The sequence below is a fragment of the Cryptomeria japonica genome, chromosome 1 (genome assembly GCF_030272615.1).
Source record: "Cryptomeria japonica chromosome 1, Sugi_1.0, whole genome shotgun sequence".
NCBI lineage: Eukaryota > Viridiplantae > Streptophyta > Pinopsida > Cupressales > Cupressaceae > Cryptomeria > Cryptomeria japonica.
In genome coordinates, this window is record NC_081405.1 from 133,032,531 (window position 1) to 133,052,610 (window position 20,080).

General features: G+C 34.0%; 2 protein-coding genes across 2 annotated transcripts; both read right to left on the minus strand.

The window, feature by feature from the left end:
* Positions 1-6,931: 6,931 nt before the first annotated feature.
* LOC131063042 (probable aldo-keto reductase 2) lies at positions 6,932-14,142 on the minus strand. Its single transcript, XM_057996808.2, is given in 5 exon segments — positions 6,932-7,462; positions 7,739-7,841; positions 7,923-8,095; positions 13,090-13,287; positions 13,381-14,142. Coding segments are annotated over 5 exon segments (1,233 nt in total). The 5' UTR covers positions 13,801-14,142; the 3' UTR covers positions 6,932-7,123.
* A 3,570-nt stretch (positions 14,143-17,712) lies between these two features.
* LOC131063025 (secreted RxLR effector protein 161-like) lies at positions 17,713-18,219 on the minus strand. The gene has a single exon (XM_057996792.2). It carries the CDS (start codon positions 18,217-18,219, stop codon positions 17,713-17,715), a length of 507 nt encoding a protein of 168 aa, XP_057852775.2.
* Positions 18,220-20,080: the final 1,861 nt, after the last annotated feature.

The following is a 20,080-nucleotide window of genomic DNA, read 5'->3' on the forward strand; positions in this document are numbered from 1 at the left end:
CTTCATTTCAGATGGTTCATGATTTGGTGCTCCGCAAGTTATCTTTCTTCATGGCAGTTAATGTTTGGTTGTGTTCTTGAGCTTTCAAATGTTGATTGATGAAGATTTGAAAAGAGGTGTTGGTGCAACTGTTCTGGATGGTTTTAACATGCTTGTTGGTGATTCCTAGTCATGTCCTATTTGTCTTGGTGATCCACATTGATCGTTGTGCAATTTTTTGGTGGTTTTCATCAACCGATATTGATTTTCGTGTTATGCGATATTTCTTGTGTTGTTGTTGATCTTGGCGTGATTTCCAATGGATGTGATTGATTGGGAATTTGAATTAGCTCCATGCTATGTAATGTAAATCATTATATTGGTCTAGTGATTGATCCTTGTATCGTGTAATGTAATTTTTTTGGAATTGTGAGTTGAGGGTTGAGGTTTTAGCCGACCTTGTTATCAAGGTTGATGATTTGTATATATAGGTGAGATATTCATGTAATTTGAGTATCGGTATAGTGCCTGAATTATCAGAGAGAGGTGAGGTGAGATTGAGGTTTTAGCCAATAAAACATCATTTCCCACAAAATCCCAACATTTCTAAAAAATTAAAGGAGTAAAACCATCTGGTCCCGGAGCTTTATCCGGATTCATGGCAAAGACAACACTCTTAACTTCTTCTAAGGAAAAGGGAGACATCAACATCTTATTGTCTTCCAAAGATACTAAAGGAGGAATATTAGATATAATATCATTGCTGAGATTTCCATTTTCCGAAGATAATACTGACTTAAAAAACCTAACTGCCTCTGAAGCAATGTCCTCTGGCTCTGTCAATAAATTCTCATTCTGACACTGAATACAAGATATCCTACTCTTACATCTTTTAATCTTAGTTGAAGAATGAAAAAAATTTGTGTTCCTAATTTTATATTATTTTTATATGAATTTTTAGTATGTTTTTTCTTATATAAATTTAGAAACTTTATCAATTTATTTTTTAAATATTTTTTATAAGATTGTCTTAAATATTAATATAGAAACTTCTAACAATTGAAATGATAAGATATAATCATTTCTAATTTTTTTAAATATTGTAATAAAAAAATCTAAAATAGTTACTAATTTTATAATAAACAAGAATTTTGGGTGTGAATTTAGAAATTTACAAGTAAATTTAAGATTGTTTTAGTGCATTACTAATTTATCATTTTTTTCTAAATTATTACATTTTTTTTGCATGAAATTATTTCTTTTCGCAGAAATTGAATTTTACTGGAACTTCAATTCTATGAAGCTTAAAGAATTTATATTAAACTATTCACAAATTAAAAAAAAATTGACACTTATATTTTTTTTTAAATGTAAAACAAAAGGCATTAGAATGACTAAACTGTCATAAAAAAATCATATGACAGGCAGGGGTGACCATCAAATTCCAAGCCTGGATGTCCATACCCCGTTCTAAAGCTCCCATTTCGCATAGGGAGTTTGAGTTAACACCTAATGATCAATTTTGGTTGAAAGTTTCTGACTTAACAAATGCATTTTGTGCATATCTTGCAATCATAGCGTTCCATGAAACCACATTTCTTCGAGGCATCTGCTCAAACAGTTCATGTGTCCTGTCTCTGCTTCCACATTTTGGATACATGTCTAGCAAAGTATCTCCAGCTATAATATTTGAGAGTAATTGTCCTTTGTTTATGCTTTGATGGATGTCTATACCCTATTCCAAAACTCCCATTTTGGCAGAGGTGGGGAGTACACTGAAAAATATTGATTGGGATGGAAACCTGTTTGTAAGAAAAATTGCATCGTGAGCATGCCCATGTGTTCTGTTTGTTGCAAAAACCATTTGCACAAGGCCCTGAAAATACCTCGGAAGCTCTCTAGTAGGGATGGAAATCTTTGCAACTGGCAAAAATAGACTTATGTGATAGCAGCGAGGTAGATGGCAATGCCCGCTGTGTTTTATGCCATCATATGCTTTCAAGTTTCAAACTTCTGTGCAGGAATGGTATTCAAATTCAAACATTAACGGCAAGAACGGGATGGACGGGGGAATGGACGTTAGGCAAAAGAAACAAAGGAAGAGAACACAACAAACGGAAATGTCACATCAAAGGTTAGCAGTGAGCTCGACCACCTAAGCAGTCAATGCTTCGAGTGTGTTGGTTAAGCCAGACTGGTAGGTAGCATGTGTTAATGTTTGTAAATCAAAACATCTAATAATGAGTGAAATGTCAATAATCTTAGCACATAATCAAAGTTTCATCAACATCCACTGAATTAAATGTATGAAAAAAAATGGAATGAATGTAAATTAAAGATAGAAAAGCGTGAAGGCAAAACAATAGAATAGAGTGAGCAAGCTGATAGGAGATAAGTTGAACCAAGAGATCGGAAAAGGATTAAAAAAAACTAGGAGAAGATCAATAGAAGATGGAAAGGAAATTGGTTCCTAAGGGGATCAATGATGGTTAGTATTGGAGGAGGTGTCCACTGATGGAAGTAAAGAAAGAAGGCGGCCAGGTTTGAGCTGCAAAATAATGTAAGAAGATCAAGTAGAGAAGTGAGCGAAGAAACAAGGGAACAATGTAGGGGAAGAGGATAGAGAGAACAAAGGTCGTCCAAGTAAGGATGAAGAACCATGAGTAAGGAAATAGAGTTAAGCGATTGAAGTTTGAGCAGGGAGAGATCAAGAGTAGACATAAACAACATGTAGTAGAATGGTTAAACAGGTTTAAGGCCAGCAGGGTGAAGAATAAATGTTATATCATTTTGATTGTAATCATCTTGACATGTTGGAGAAATAAAGTATTCATTATTCTGTTTGTCTTGGAATTATTAATAAAATGATCTTGTGTTGCTTTGTTTATTTACTGGGTGAAAGCATAGTGTTTTGTCGCATAGTGCTCTAGGTAGTGCACCTAAATGCATGTGCATTCCCCATTGGAATATTTTCACATACTACTACAGAGTATCATCTTACTATGGGTAGATTCCCACTATGGTTTTTACCTTAATCGGGTTTTCCACGTCAAAAAATCTTGTTGTTGTGTGTTGTGATGTTAATTTTCTTATTTATTTATTGTTGCAGTTTATCAGTTTATGTTTTGGAGTTTAATTTTCTATATCCTGTGAAGACTGATTCACCCCCCCCCCCTGCCCCCCTCTCAGTCTTCCTTCTTGATTGCAGCTAATAGTTAGAAACAGTCTAGGAAATGCTCACATTCATGTATTTTCTTCAATGGTATGGTGGATGTGCTCCTATTGTCTATACAATATCTTCGTTCTAGTCTCAAATGTTGAAATGTAATGCATGTATTATTGTCAACATTCTATCTCAAGTTTTTTGTGTTTTCTTGCTTTCCAGGAATGAAGTGTTTTTTATCTACTTGCTTCTATCAACTTAATTGGCATAACAATATGAAAGGAGTATACGAGAATTTTGTTGAACATTCATGGAGAATCTCTATATGGTTTGCCTATCAAATTTTGTTCTCTATAGGGCTGCATGTTGTCTAATGTTGACATTTTAGGAGATTTGTGACTATCTGAACAATAGGGCTTGATTTCTCATGTGCACCATGTATTTGGGAGGTTGAGGTAGATTTTGAGGATATGGCAAGTTTGTTTTGGTTGAGCTAAGTTTTGATGTAAACCAAACTGTGTAATTTATCTTGGCTAATGTGTTTTCGAGCTAATAGGTAAAGTGTTACATATTTCATCTACATGTTACCTTGTTGCTAACTTGGAGTGATTTGTGTTGATTCTTGATGAATGTGTTTGTTTGGGGATGAGTGTCAAAGATGATTTTGACCCCATTTATCTTTTGGATAGGACTGTACTGGATTTCTTTGCTCCATGAAGGTGTTTTAGGCCAGCCTAATGCATGTTTCATATTTTTCATCTATGTCCAACTTGGAGAATGAGTATTGAAGCCTACATAGCATATATGATTAAGATCATTTGTTAGAGGAGTGTGACCGATCATTCAAGGTGTATTATCAACAACATACTGAAGGCAATTAGCCAAAGGCAATAATATTCACAACAATAATTTTAGTTTGTTGGAGGCAGTGAGTCAAAGGTAGCTAAACTAGTGACATTATGTCGGAGATAGTGAGCCAAAGACAATTGTGATTCAAGTTGTTTCTTTTTAATTGTATCTTTCTCTAAGGTAGTGAATCTCTTGAGCAAGTCTTCATAAGTTCGGTGGACTTCAAGGAGAAATGAGATTCCTTTTGTGTGACCATAAAACCAATTGTAATCTTGTTTCTATTTCTGAGGCTAGATTTGGACAACACCAAACAACTTTTGTCACTGGGGATGGGGTTTTACATGTATATCTAGTGTTCTCTTGTGTGCTTGAGATGAGTGTGTTATCTTTCATTGGTGTTGATTAATTGAAATATCTAAATCAAAAGTTTGTGCAAACAAGCTTAAGCTTTAAGGGATACTAATTCACTCCCCCTCTTAGTATCTGGTGTCTTCAACAATATAGAGAAGAGAAAATGATAGTGTAGAATAATATCTATGAATAGAAATGTATACATATAGTGATATTATAGAGGAGAGAATTGTACAATATTAGATGTAATTAAGAAGAAACTCGTAATGGAGACTAATGTGTGCACACGCACACGCACGCACGCACACACACGCGCGCGCGCGTGCGCAATCTATAAATGTATGTTACATTGTATCACATCAAAAAACTCATAACTTTGGTCTATGTTTATTTCTACCTACAATCACCTATGACTATTACTATGTCGAATACATTTGTATATATGTATACGCCCACATAGAAATCAATATATATGTCGAATACATTTGTATATATGTATACGCCCACATAGAAATCAATATATATATATATATATATATATATATATATATATATATATATATATATATATATATATATATATATATATATATATATATGCTTAATAAATGTGGGCAAACATGAAATATAAATATACTATCCATTAATTAAAGTTTCTAACATATACATATATATATATACATACATATATATATATATACATATATATATATATACATATATATATATATGTATATATATATATATATGTATATATATATATATATGTATATATATATATATATCTACATATATATATATATATAGACATATATATATATATATATCTACATATATATATATAGACATATATATATATAGACATATATATATATACATATATATATACATATATATATATATATATATATATATATATATATATATATATATATATATACTTAATAAATGTGGGCAAACATGAAATATAAATATACTATCCATTAATTAAAGTTTCTAACTTATACCTTGCATGTATGAGATCTTGCATATTATTTATTCTAAAATGAATTAGAATAGAGTTGACCATATCTATATCTTGAATGCCCTATCAAGACCATCTCTCTAAAATACAAATAGTGTCTTACTTTTATTTTCAAAAATGTATAACTTTATAGTATTCAAAAGTCATCATACATAATAATTATAGCTCAACGGGACAAATGCATATCATGAAAGAGTTTCTTTTAAGAAATAATCATGTAGTCAAATTTAGCTTTCCATGTTATACTTTATGCATCATCTTTGACATAATATTTCCTTCACATTTTAACAAAATGGAATCCATTTGTTCAACTTGCATACAACTAGTGGTATATAAAGATAATATAACCAAAACTACCTATAACCCTTTCCATGAAGACAAAGGAGGTGTTCCTAAATTCATCTAAGTAAAATCTATGTCATGGTATCAATCTCCATAGATACCATTAGAAGACACCTCAACATCTATTTCTTTCATCACCTCAACTTTCAACTTCACATAAAGAGCACCAATATTCTCATCAAAGTTCTTGACTTTGGTTGTCCCTGGGATTAATGCAACATCATTTCATTGGCATTGAATCCAAGCAAGTGCAAGTTGTTCTGGGATACACCCGTTAACCTGAAGCACCCCCTTTTCTTGAAGAACAATTTTACTATTCAATAATCCACACAAAGCAAGTAATGTAAATAATAATAAAGAATTAGGACATAAAATTCTTGACACCCATGGTTGTCAATTAAGATTAGAGTGACTATTTTTAAGTATCCTTCATGAGATGTTTCTCTTGGACCAAATATTAACAAGCTTCTTCACCTTTCTCTAGTTTTTTATAGCCAATAATTTTTCTGTCTTAGCAAGTCTCATGACCTTGATCCATATTCTCCTCCCAATTTCATAGCTCTTTCTACTTAATGACTTGGCTACTACTTTTTTTCTTTAGTTATAATATTTAAAAGTATTGTCTTGCTTAGACTTTTGGATGTAATTATTTCCAACATTTTTTAGAGATATGCATAGGAACTCATACAAATTAATATATAAGACTATTTTATTTTAAACATACCTTTCATATTACACAAAATTATGCAATTCCTAATATAATAATTTAAAAAAAAGACAACTATGTATTTTAACAAATTTTTATATAATTTTTATTTAAAGTAAATATTAATTATATCTAAAGCTATACAATTATCAATTAAGTGTAAACTTAAATAAAATCAACATATTTTTTTTGGTTGAAAATCGAGCGAGTAGGTGGTCAAAAGTTTTTGCATTTTACTATTAAAAACAATAGCTGTAAAATTTAAGTAGACCTTCTACAACATTATTTGTGGAAGTGAGATGTTACAACGCTATTTACTCTAATGTGAACATGATAGATACTATAGATCTCAAATGAATTTTCAAGAATATATTTTGGGAATTATATCTTTTAATTACATCTTCCAAATGAAAAATATTATTGGAAAAAAATATAAGACCACCTTTAGAAAATAAGAATAGCCTTGTTTATCACATATTTTTTAAAATACACACTAAATTTTGTTAATACCTCATCATACACAACACTTTAAATATTATAGACCAGTGTATATTATAAAAAGCTATGTCCATCGAGCAAACACGCTGCAGTCTCAAGATCAAACTTTCTTAGTTACATTGTTGGTATATTTTATTCTAGTTTAAAAAAATGGAACACTTATTTAGCTTGCATATAATTAGGCATAAAGTGATAACACTACCAAAATTATTTATATGCCTTTCCATGAAGAGAGAGGAGGTGTTTCCGAATTCATCCATGTAAAATTCATGTCAAAATATCGATCCCCATGGACACCACTAGTGGTCACTATGGCTTCTATCTCTTTCATCTCTTCTGGTGTGAGCTTCACAGAAATAGCGCCAATGTTCTCTTCAAAGTTCTTGATTTTAGTTGTCTCTGGGATTGGTGCAACATCATTTCCTTGATGTTGAACCCAAGCAAGTGCAAGTTGTCCTGGGGTGCACCCTTTACTTGAAGCAATTGCTGAAAGTTTCTCAAATATAATCTTATTTTTTTCAAGATTCTCTGTTGTAAACCTGGGCATATACTGCAAATATTGGACTTTCACATAATTAAAGATCATCTAAATTAAAGATATATGAAAACAAATTTATACTTAAAACACTTCAAAATGAAATTCAAAATTTCCTACTTCAAAACAATTCAAGTTAAAGGACAAACCTACATTTTTAGCAAGGTACCCACTTATGTACTCACACAGACCCAGGGAGTTGAAAGGACTTAACATAATATAAAGAAACCTAAAATTGGTGAGAATGAACTCGCGTCTTTGGCGCAAAGAGGACTCAATTGATGCAAATACCTTTCTATTATCTGCATCTGCTATGCTTTCAATCAACTTTGCTCCAGAAGAGAAGAAACCTCGGCCTAAAGGGCTATATGGCACTATTCCAATACCAAGCTCCCTACAAGTGAAATTTGAAGTGTTAACCATTGAAAATAAGACAATTTAAGATGAAAATTTCTAACAGTGAAAACCCACAAACCTGCAAGTTGGAACAATATCTTCCTCTACATCCCTACTCCACAAGGACCATTCTAATTGAACTGCTGTAATAGGATGAACAGCATGCGCCCTTCGAATTGTTGATGCAGAAGCCTAAGAAAGTCCAATGTACTTTATTTTCCTTTCTTCAACCAGTTTCTTCATTTCTCCAACCTGTAATATTTGCACAAGCAACCATGGTATCAAACAATAGTAATGCATTTAATGAAATTTATAAGGGATGATGTTTAGATAAGAATCAACTGTAGTGATTACTAAATCATCAAACTTGAAAAGTCGAGGAGCAGATGTATAAGAGATGACTCTGAAAAATTAATTTTACAACTCTGCATAAAAATAGAGCCAAACATAAGGACAGTTTACCTCCTGAAAGTTGAAACACTTGAAGACATTACACGGTGTTATAAGGTAACCACACAGTTAAACCAGATTCGAACACCATCTAATATTCAAGCCATGCATTAAAACTTTACTCTTCTATCTTCTCCACCAAATCATTTAAAAAAAAAATTCACAAACCAAGCATAGGCAAACATAAGAGTCCTTGATGATGTGATGAGCACCATTATCTGTTCTCACTGCCCATCATAAGTGATGTAAGGGGGCTGCAACACCCCTCAACAAGCACCTGAAACACACTTTCAAACACTTGTTCAAATCTGATTCATAAATCAGCAAAATAAGATTGTATGGACACCAAATAGATGCAACATACTTAGAGACTAGTCTATTGGCTTCTCATAAACACATTCAAAATAAATCTATGGCTGTCCTTGGACATGCAACAATAATGCTTAGCCTGCCTTCAAAATACTCCTCCAAAAACTACACCTACAACCAGAAACAAATTATTCAACGCTGCCCAAAACCAAAACTTCACCCAGCTCTCTTCTTCTTTCCAAAATCTCACTCTCAGCAAAATTCTAGGATCCCTTCTTTTTTCTTTTCGGAAAAACCCTTCAAAACAATAAAATTCCCCTCGTATACTGCTGCCCCCCAGAAAATGCGACTTTCCCCTCCTAAAGAGTACCCACAAAAACCCTAAATGCAAATCCATTAACTCACATGCGTTATTTTCAAACCCATTCACAAATTTGCTAAAATTAGAGTTTTTACGAACTCCACTCCTCTAGCATAAGCATTCAAAAATCTAACGTACATGAGAAAGAAGTTTAAACTTTTAAATTGGTGTCCCTTCCACTTGGATGCCCCGGCATCAATAAGCAATATATTGCTGGTGGCTCATCAAAGTAGCAAAAATATTGTGACTTGCACTAAGAATCCAAACACATCAAAATAATCAAGACATAAGGTTGGTTCGGGAAAAGTAAATATTCATTTGATACAGAAATAGGTTTGATTTAAATAGTACATTCTAAGTTTTGATTGTTTAGGTGGTTTAGCTGACATCACACTAACAGATAGGTCATACTGAAAATTTCAGATAAATCAATTAAACAAATCAAAACTTAAAATGTACTTTTTAAAGACTTGACAAATAGTGGAAGGATCTTCCTGACTTCTATAATACATCTCAAAAGAACACTCGCTCCTATTGTCAATGCCATTATCTTTCCTCACTATCCATCATAGGCAGCCCACTGCTAGTTGCTTAGCACAGTGAGTACTAAGTAAATATGATTTACATGAATCAAAAGACATCAGCATAACCAAGAGTTAAAGTCAGTCGGGGAATAAGAAATCCCTAATCATGTGGAAAATGTTATCTTAGATATATTGGAAGGATCTTCCTGGCCTCTACAATATATCTCAAAAAGAGCGTCAATATATGTGTATGTGATTACAAAACTACAGTGATGATTGTTAAAAGACCAAAGATGTCAAATTTGCCAGAAAAACAATGCCAATAACATTGGAAGATGAGCACCATCGGTTAACAGTAACACCATACATGGACTAATGGAGATCAAAATATGTTATTTTGATGCCCTGTAATGTGCCTCATATGGCCACCAAAATAAAGAGCTGTTGGATATTTTCTTGAAAGTCTGGCTATTCTATTTGAAAAGTCTAAGCTTTGATGTGGCTAATAAGGCTCCACTCATGGTAGATGGATAAATCTGGTGGCAAAGAAACAATCTTCACACATATTGCTGACTGAACCAAGCAAATCATCAGGGTAACTAGACAGCAGTTATTCAAGGGGAAAAAATGCTAAAGAGGAAGCTACAGGTGCACTAGACCATGCTGAAAGAAGACCGAGGGTGAAAGGCAAGGTCGATGTCCCATTATAATCGTATCAACAACTATAAAATCCACAAAGTAGATGAATAAAGTGAAACTGCAAAGAAAAAAATTGCAGCTTCGGTTAACTCAATACTTGCAAAATAAACGGTTTCACTTCTCTCCCTGCTTTACCTAAGAAAAGTGGGATAGGTGTTTGAGCCTTGCGGCTCACCAGCCCAAAATCAAAAGAGACAGTGGATAAGGAAAATAATTTTGCAAAAAGTGTTCGCTTCTTTCAATGATAAATGTTAATATCAAGCCTACTTTAAAAGAAAGTTTGGGAAAGTAATCACTAGTTTATATACATCCCTTTTTTAGAAACACCCTAGCCACACGAAAGGGAATGAATAAGTCCAGATTTACAAAAATCCATTGGAGTTGGATAATGTTTGAGGCTTAAAAGGACCAAAGAGTTCATCCAGAAAACTAAGAGCTTGCACCTCATTGACAGCTATCCATGGGCAAACAATCAGTCCCACATTATCAACATGAACCTTTGCAACATCACCAATGCTCCAGAACGAGGAGAGAGTAATTATTTGTAGGCTACTTGCAGTGATTCTAGTTGAGCAGACTGCTCAGCACACTAAAAGAAAAACTTACATTTAACTATCATGACCTTAAAAATGCATCATTTCAATAATTTCTTTTGATTTGTAATATTAACTAAAAAGTATATAATCGTTAATGGGTTTTTGATTTGTTAGTGAAGTTGATGTTGCGTATATGAAGCCCAACAGTCACATGGCTGTTTGTCTTCCCCAGAAGACTCTTCATTTCATATTTGATATGTTTATATAATTGGCTGTGTGCAGCCCATACATGATGTACTGTGTAATTGGATATTGGTTAATAAGAATTCTCCCTGGGTTTCTGGTGGACGTAGCCACTTGGTGGTGAACCACGTTAATCTTGTGTCTCGAGTTCTTTGTTGTGTCTATTATTCTTTCTGCTGTTTTCTGTTCACTATTATGTGTTTTCTCTGCTCGTTTTTAAACTAACAATTGGTATCAGAGCTATGGTGAAATGTTGAGCAGAGATGGGATCCGATTGGATAGTTGATCCTGGAGTTGGGTGCTTTTATGTTATCAATAAACAGGCTGAAGTTTCAGATGATGAGGCTGAATCGGTCATCGAAAAATTTCTTGGCAGTCTAGACTTGGTAGAGAGTGATGTCCAAGTGGAGGTTGAAACCAAATGTCATTGGTGGGATAGCTGGAAAAAGGAGGAGACTTTGGCTGAAGAAGAAGAGGGTTTGTTGTATTCACTGTTTCAAGAAGAGACTGGTTTGTTTCCCTTCCAAGATGAGGATGATGCCTTCTAGGGTGAGGAGGATGTAGTCTTGAATCTAGCGAATGAGGATGACCCTGAAGAAGAACAGGCAGATTGAAAAAGTGATGATTTATTGTTGCAGATTGCAGCAGTGGAGGCAGAGTGGAATGCATTGATTGCAGGTACTGCACAAGTTTCTGCACAAAATACAACAAATTCATTCAGTGAAGCAACCGTGAAAATTGGGAGTGATGTTTGTAGGCTATTCACACCTGTACGAGAGTTTTATATTTGGGTATTAAAATTTGATAATGGTGATCTTCTAGATATTCTATTACGGGGGAGCATAAGAGCAAGAGACTTTGATGGAGGAGTGTATTATGCATCTGCAGATAGTAGTGTTCCTGATTATGGATTACCAGATGAAGTAGTTAGAGAATATGTTTTTAACTCTGATCTGACTTGGAGAAGATTAATTTGCATTGTTCATGAACAGAGTTTGGCAATATTAAAATCTTCTCAAGAGCTGGTTGTAGTATGAGCCTTGGAATGGAGATGCAGGGAATGTTATAGGCTGTGCCGGTTGGACTTCACGGGGGAGATTGTTGGGTATATGAAGCCCAGATTGGTGATTAATAGATTGATTCCCCTGCTTCAAGTGTGGATGTAGGCAATTGCCGAACCACGATAAATCTGTGTGTCTCTTTATTTGTGTTGTGTGTTGTTAATTCTGTTTATCTGCTGTTTTCAATTCGATTTTTCATCCTAACAATTGTTTATGAATGAGTCCAGTAGGTATATAGTCTTGTCAAGTGCAAGGCCCTGACACCATAAGAGATGAGGCCAAAGTGTACTCTGGATGACTTTGGTGGAATGGATACCACTCAGTTGTTGATTCTCAGCTGAAAATATTTCAACCTAAGACTCATGCTCCTACGCCGTATAACTGAACAATTCTATAGATTTGAAATAAAACCCCAAAAAAAATTTAAAAAAATCATATAGTCTATAAGAGATAGATGCACGGTATTAACTTGGCTGCTATGACAAATTAATTGTTCAAATCATGCACCCCTTGCTGTAGGTGGATTGGCGATCCCCGACTTACATCTGAGTCTTGGTCAGAAGGCTAAAACCTGAGAGGTAAAAATTTTGAATAATATAGGTAACCTGAAAAAGCTCCGTGCTTAAGCCATTAGCAGGGTCGTCGAATCTGCTGGCTAGGCTGTGACCCAAAACGCAGCTTTACCTTTACCTCTAAGATACAACTGTAAAGTTGTGTAGTCATAATCTATGATATAATGGTTCAATTAACAAATCCAAATGAGAATTAATATGGTGAAAGAAGAAGAGTTCAATTGTTAAAGATTTATTAGAAATTCAGGGCTCCAAATTTAAATGTTGATGAGATAGGATAAAGTGTTGAAACTAGGTAAAATATGATATAATATTGAAATTGGGTAGAATACCACATATACCTGGTTTTTGGCATCCAAGCAGAAGGTTACCCGACAAAGAGATTTAAGATGAAGGAAAAAATAAAAACTGAATTAGTGGAACAATCATTTAGTAATCAAATCCACATTACATAGATGTGCTGTGTACACACAGAAGAGTAAAACACATACAGTAACTTCTATGGGGACTCTGGTATCGATTCGATGTTGGTAATAAAGATCAATGCAATCCACATCAAGCCTCTTCAGACTCCCTTCACAGCAAGCACGAACGTAAGCAGGATCTCCACGAATGTTCACTTTCCCACCTGTAATGCTTGCTCCAAATTTGGTGGCCAACTGCACTTTGTCTCTTATTCCTTTTAGTGCCTGCAAATCAAGTCAAAAAATCGAACAATGTGAGAATCCAGAAAAGAAGAAAGAACAAAAAAAGTGAAAATCAGATTATTTAAAGAACCCTACCTTTCCAAGGAGAAGTTCGTTAGTATGAGGACCATAAACATCAGAGGTATCTAGGAAAGTAATGCCTGTGGAAACTGCATGGTGTATGAGGGAAATCATTTCATCTTCAGGCTTGGGAGGGCCATAGGCTGCAGACATACCCATGCAGCCCAATCCCTGTACTGATACTTCAAAACCCTGGCTTCCCAACTTGATTCTTGGCACTGCCATTATTACTGATACTATCTCTTGTTGCTCTTCTTCTGCCCTAGATTTTTCTTTTATCGAAGAGTGAGAGGCTGTTGATAGATATGTATAAAACTCGGTGGACGCTCCTTGCGGCCGTCCTGTAAACAGCCACGCACCGCTTGTGTCATGGCTGAGCTCAAGCGATGGAGACACCTCTTCCCAATTAGATGGAAAACGAAAGAAATCGGACATGATGATAGGATGACATTTTTGTATGGATGTTCATCAAGGATCCCCAGGGCAAACGAAAGGAATCGGAGAGGGCAACTCTAATCCAATCCAATCCAATCCAATCTCCCTGCTACGAGCTCAGCCATGACACCCACTGACTCACTATTAGATAAAACCGGAATAAATACAGATTAGCAGGCGCAGTAGTCCACGATTGACCCAATGAATAAAAAGGAAATTGGATTGAAAGGAACACGATGATCTGTTCTATTCAATCACTGAATTTTTTAAGTAGGTTGATTCAAGCTTTTCCATAATATGAATAAGAAAAATACTCTCAGACTAACCGACAAAGGTAAATTTGCAATCATTAAATTACAAATTACTATTGGTATGAACAAAAGCAAATTACTAGTGATATGAACAGAAGCAAATTACTGAGTGCATTCATTCATGCATATAAAATAGACCATTCATATGAAGTAAAATGTACATATAAAATCTTTATTAGAAATTCAATGAGTCTCAAAAACAACCATCCACTACAATGAGAAATACATTGCTTTGTAATAGAAGAAAGCAACAAACTTATTACAAAACTTTTTGGCCAAAATTCTTATTTATCTATAACAAATCATATGTTAGAGATAAAATACAAGGTAAGTCAATTTTTAGTAAAATAATTTAAATAAAATTAGAATTTAACAAAAAAATTATTGAAAAGTTAAATTTAAATTTAAATTAAAAAAATTTAAAATTTGTTGTCGTTTGAATCTTTTGTGTCTTTATTATCTTCTAGTGTTACTTTATCTTTTTCTACTTCCTTTTTCATGAACTTCATGAGCATTTTTAGAGATAGATTGAGAAAGTCTTTGTTAGGTTCATCTAGAATAAAAATTCTAAAGTGCTTGGTTCCATACATCTTCAATGATGAATTATATTTATCTTTCCTTTTTTCCTATATTTTCAAATGTCCTCAAGACATTTGTAATCTTCATTAGTTCATCCATGGAATCTACATTGGAGTTGTAAGGAGAAGCTTCTAGTCAATTTGCTAGGTTTTTTTTTAAATGATCTTTCAAAATATCAAGAAACTAGTACTTCTTGTGTATCAAATTTGATGTCAAGGATGTCTTTCTTTACATCATTTAACTCAATGATAAATTTCTCCACGATATCATCTTTGAATTGAATAAGATTTGATCAACCACAAGAATGGATGATCTATTGATTTATCATCCAATAACTTCTCTTTTATTAAGACCTTTGAATCCATGGAAGATGGGAGTTTTATTAGTGGTATGTTATATCCATTAATAACTAGTGCCTCTTGACATTCTTCTATAAGATTTTATACTTTATTCTTTAACCCTTGAAATTGTGCACTAGAGGTGACAAATTCTTCTATTAATTTACACCCATGATCATAATGATAATTTATCTAATCCTTTGTGTGGTTATCAATAAACTTCATTTTCTATAAGGTTGAGGTTTCCTTTTGAGAAAGAATCATAGGAGTTATTGATCCATCAATTTCTTTTGAAGGAGTAGCTAATTGTGTGATGTATGCATTCAACTATGTAATTTTCTCCTTGAGTTCTCTTTCAATCTTTCAATATTTCTCCATCCTAGATATAATCATGGGTACATCTAATTGCACCTTTATTTTTTTCTTCTCTCGTAGAGTTACCAAGTTAATAGTAGTTATCTAATAATATTTTCCTCTCAACTCATTGTCATCGTTGTCCATCATAGGAGTAGCTATTTTAGCTATCCTACCTCATGAAACATCCAATGTAATTGCTAATAGAGTTATTAGTTTCTTTTTAGATCTTGAAGATCTGTCATCACTATGACATTGGAGAGATCTTTATATGCTAATTTGACATTAGTTGTCTATTTTGAATATTGACATCTAACCATACTAGAACTAATGAAGTTTCTACCACTTAGTTTTACATTGGAGAATTCAGTACTTGTGATTGTTGTTTTTTGAATAGAGAAGATTATTAACTAGCTTATAAATACTCTAACATATTTTTCGATTTTGTCTGAGTGTATCTTCTTCTACAAGATCAAGTGCGATCAAAAAAAGTTCTTATCTTTGCTCAATTAGAGTAATCTTATGAGTATCTTTAACTATTTTTTATTATTGAGGATGATCTACATGGACATTTTGATTGATATTTTCATGCTTCAGATGTTTAATCAATTTGGATGCATTTCTCTTTATCCAATTATATGGTTGTATTTTGGTTGAAATGTGTTAATATATAATTAATTTTGTTCCAAGGTGATTGCTTATTTTATGGTCCCCAATGTGTGTGTGTTTTTGTATATGTGTATATGTATGTGTTCATGTCTTATTGAGTGTTTATGTGTGTATACACGTGTCTATGTGTTTCTATGCACATGTGTCTATGTGTTTCTATGCACATGTGTGTGTGTTTATGTTTGTGTGTATGTGTTTGTACATGTGTATTTGTTTGCATATATGTTTGTGCCTCTCTCTCTCTCTCTCTCTCTCTCTCTCTCTCTCTCTCTCTCTCTCTCTCTCTCTCTCTCTCTCTCTCTCTCTCTGTGTGTGTGTGTGTGTGTGTGTGTGTGTGTGTTATTTCTATGTGTATTTATTGTTTGTCTATTTTCCTTGTATCTATGTCTATTTATTTGTGTTTGTATATGTGTCTATGTGTCTATGTGTTTATTGCGCCTTTGTGTTTGTATCTTTGTGTCTGTGTCTATTTGTCTATGTGTTTTTGTGTCTATATCTTTGTATATATATGTAAGTGTTTATGGATAAATAGATAGATATACTTTAAAATATAGACAAACATGAAATATAAATACACCCCAAAATATTAATATAGCTTATAAAATATACTTTATGGAATAGTTTCTATACATGGAGAAGGGTAAAGTACATATGGTAACTTCTATGGGGAATTTGGTATCAATTCGATGTTGGTAATAAAGATCAATGCAATCAACATTGAGCCTCCTCAAACTCCCTTCATAGCAAGCATGAACATATATAGTAACTTGTGAAAATGAGATTAACTACAATTAATGCAAGGCAACCTACCTTTCCAAGGAAAAGTTCATTAGTGTGAGGACCATAGACATTAGAAGTGTCAAGAAAAGTAATGCCTTTGAAAACAACAAGGTGAATGAGGGAGATCATTTCATCTTTAGATTTTTGTGATCATTTCAACTATCGGGTGGTTTATATTACTATTAAATTTTAATTAATTTAATGATTAAAATTGTATATTTATATCTTGTATGGTTTGGAGTTATTATGATTATTTAGGACGTCTTTTATGTATTGATTAATATGTATCATGATGTTTAAATTGAAGTTAGTAAACAAGATTATTCTATTTCAATCTTATTATCATGTTCATGCATGACAAATAATTTTAATCTTTATATATCTCATTTAATACCTTGTTTTAGGTAGACTTGTGTACGTAGAGTTTATCTAAATTATTGCAGTATCTACAAATCTAAACTCAAGTTCAAGTTCTTATTACGCTAAGTAATTGGTAAAAATTAGATTGTATTAACAAATGATCAGAAAGATTATTATATAGAATTACAACAACGATGTTTCTAAAAAGAAATAATTGTAAAATAGAAAGAAACTAAAATTACAATATTTACATAATTGACCATTAAACAATAATAAAAAATATTATTCAAATACCCTCCCTTAATGGTCAATCTGTCAACAACACCAAGCTACCCCCTAAATTTAACAAACTTATATGGGCTGAGAGACTTGGTGAGAATTTCTGCAATCTGATCCACAGTTGGAACATACTGCAACTGAACTGATCCATCTTTAACCAACTATTGAATGTAATGGTAATGAAGCTCAACATGTTTGGTTCTTTCATGGAAGATTGGATTCTTGGAAAGTTTGAGAACTCTCTAATTATCATAAAACAAGGGAGTTGGACCTGCTTGAGATATTTGCATATCTGTAAGCATCTGGCGAAGCCAAACTACCTCACATGTTGCCTTAGTTGCTCCTCGATACTCTTCTTCTATTGAGGAGAGAGCCACTGCCTGCTTATTTTTTGTAGTCCATGTGACTGCACCAAATCCCAAAATAAACACATATCCAGATTTTGATTTCCTGTCATCAACCGAACCTTCCCAATCTGAATCTATGAAACCACTAAGTCTAGGTTCGTGACTCCTAGTGTAAACAAGTCCATAATCAAAGGTGCCCTTCACATAACGCAACATATGCTTCATTGCTACCCAATGATCGACCATGGGGGCTATCATGAAGCGTGAAATGTATCTCACTACAAAACTAAGATCAGGTCTAGTGAAAGTGAGATAGATGAGACTACCCACTAGTTGCCTAAATTGTGCTTCATCTATAGGAGGAGAATCAGACTTAGCTGACAGATTCGGCCATGTCTCCATAGGTGAGGAAGCAGGTTTACAATCCTACATTTGAAACCTGTCAAGCAAGTTCCTAACATGTACTTAAACTGAGAAATAAAAATGCAACCATCAGTCTGCCAAACCTCAACACCTAAACAATAATGGAGAATCCCCAAATCTATCAAATCAAATGCCTTGCACAAGTCTTGTTTGATTTCTGCAATCAAATGTGTTGAACTACTAGTAATGATCAAGTCATCCACATAGACAACAAGAGAACATCATCACCGGAGTGTTTGATATACAAATTACTGTTAAAAGGGCTACATTGAAAAAAATGAGCAACCAAGTACTGATCAATCTCGATGTACCATGCTCAAGGAGCCTGTTTGAGTCCATAGAGTGCTTTCTTGAGTCTACATACTTGATGTTCTTTGTCGGCAACCTTGAAACCAGGAGGTTGTGTCATGTAGACTTCTTTTTTCAACTCACCGTTGAGGAAGGCACTCTTAACATCCATCTGATGGACTTTCCATTCACATTGAGCTGCAATAGTGAGAAGAAGACAAATGGTACTCATCTTGGCAGTAGGAGAAAAGGTCTCCTCATAATCAATGCCCTCCCACTGTGTGAATCCCTGAGAAACTAATCTAGCCTTGTATTTATCTAAGGTACCATCTGGATGATACTTGACTTTATACACCCATTTGTAGCTAATGGGCTTCTTCAGTGGAGGAAGGTCAAAGAGAACCTAGGTGTTGTTCTTCAGAAGGCTTTTGTATTCTGCATCCATTGCCTATTCCCACTTTGGAATCCCTTTCGCCTCTGTATAGGTCTGAGGCTCATAAATACTATGAATGTTGGCCATGAGAGAAAAGTTAATTGTATTTTATTTCTTTCCCTTATTTCTAGAAGATCTACCCTTAATGAGCTCATCAGGATGAAGATCACTAATGGTCTTAGCCCACCATTTATGTCAGAGAGTAGAAGTGCCAACATCAGATATAGGAGGAATAATTGGAACTAGATGTGGAACAAGTACAGGTGGAAGATTAGCATCATTTGAAGGAAATTTAGGTAGTGCATCATCAAATTCATATTTTGCATCATCCCTTCCATTAGGTGAACCAATGGAAGACAGATACCCAAATTAGAAGCCTTCAAAGGCTAATCCTCATAATGCTACTCAAACGAGGAAAGTTGAAAAGGTCCTCGTTCTTCATCAAAGACAACTTCACTACTGAAGATAGATGATTGGTGTCTACATCAATCAGTTGATAAGCCTTATGGTTGTCATTGTACCCTATAAATATAAGCTTCTAACTCTTGGAATCTAACTTGGAGTGCTTGGCATTTGGAATCCAGACATATGCGAGAGAGCCAAAAACTTTCAGATGACTGATACTGGGTTTGCGACCAGTTCCGGCTTCCTTGGGAGTCTTCCCCTTAATAGCATGAGTGGGAGACCTATTAAGGAGATAGACTGCAGTAAACACTTCTTCTGCCCAATATTTCTTAGGAACATTTATATGTTCCAACATAGAGCTAGCCATTTCTGTAATGGTGTGGTTGTGATGTTCTACAATGTCATTTTGTTGAGGAGTGTAGGGCATAGTTAACTAACATTTTATGCCATGTGTATCATAGAAAGTGGTGAAATCGGTAGAACAAAACTCCCCCCATTATCAGACCTAAGAGTAATAATAGAACAACTAGACTCTTTCTATTAAGGCCTTAAATTTTTGAAATACAGGAAACACATCTGATTTCTGTTTAAGAAAGTACACCCACATCTTACGACTGAAATCATCAACAAAAAGTAAGAAATAATTGCACCCAGTAACAAAAGGAGTATTCATTGGACCACATACATCAGCATGGACCAGCTGTAGTACCTTAG

Excerpts from the sequence above, each read along its gene's own strand:
- LOC131063025 (XM_057996792.2), bottom strand. The coding sequence starts at position 18,219 with ATGGAGACATGGCCGAATCTGTCAGCTAAGTCTGATTCTCCTCCTATA.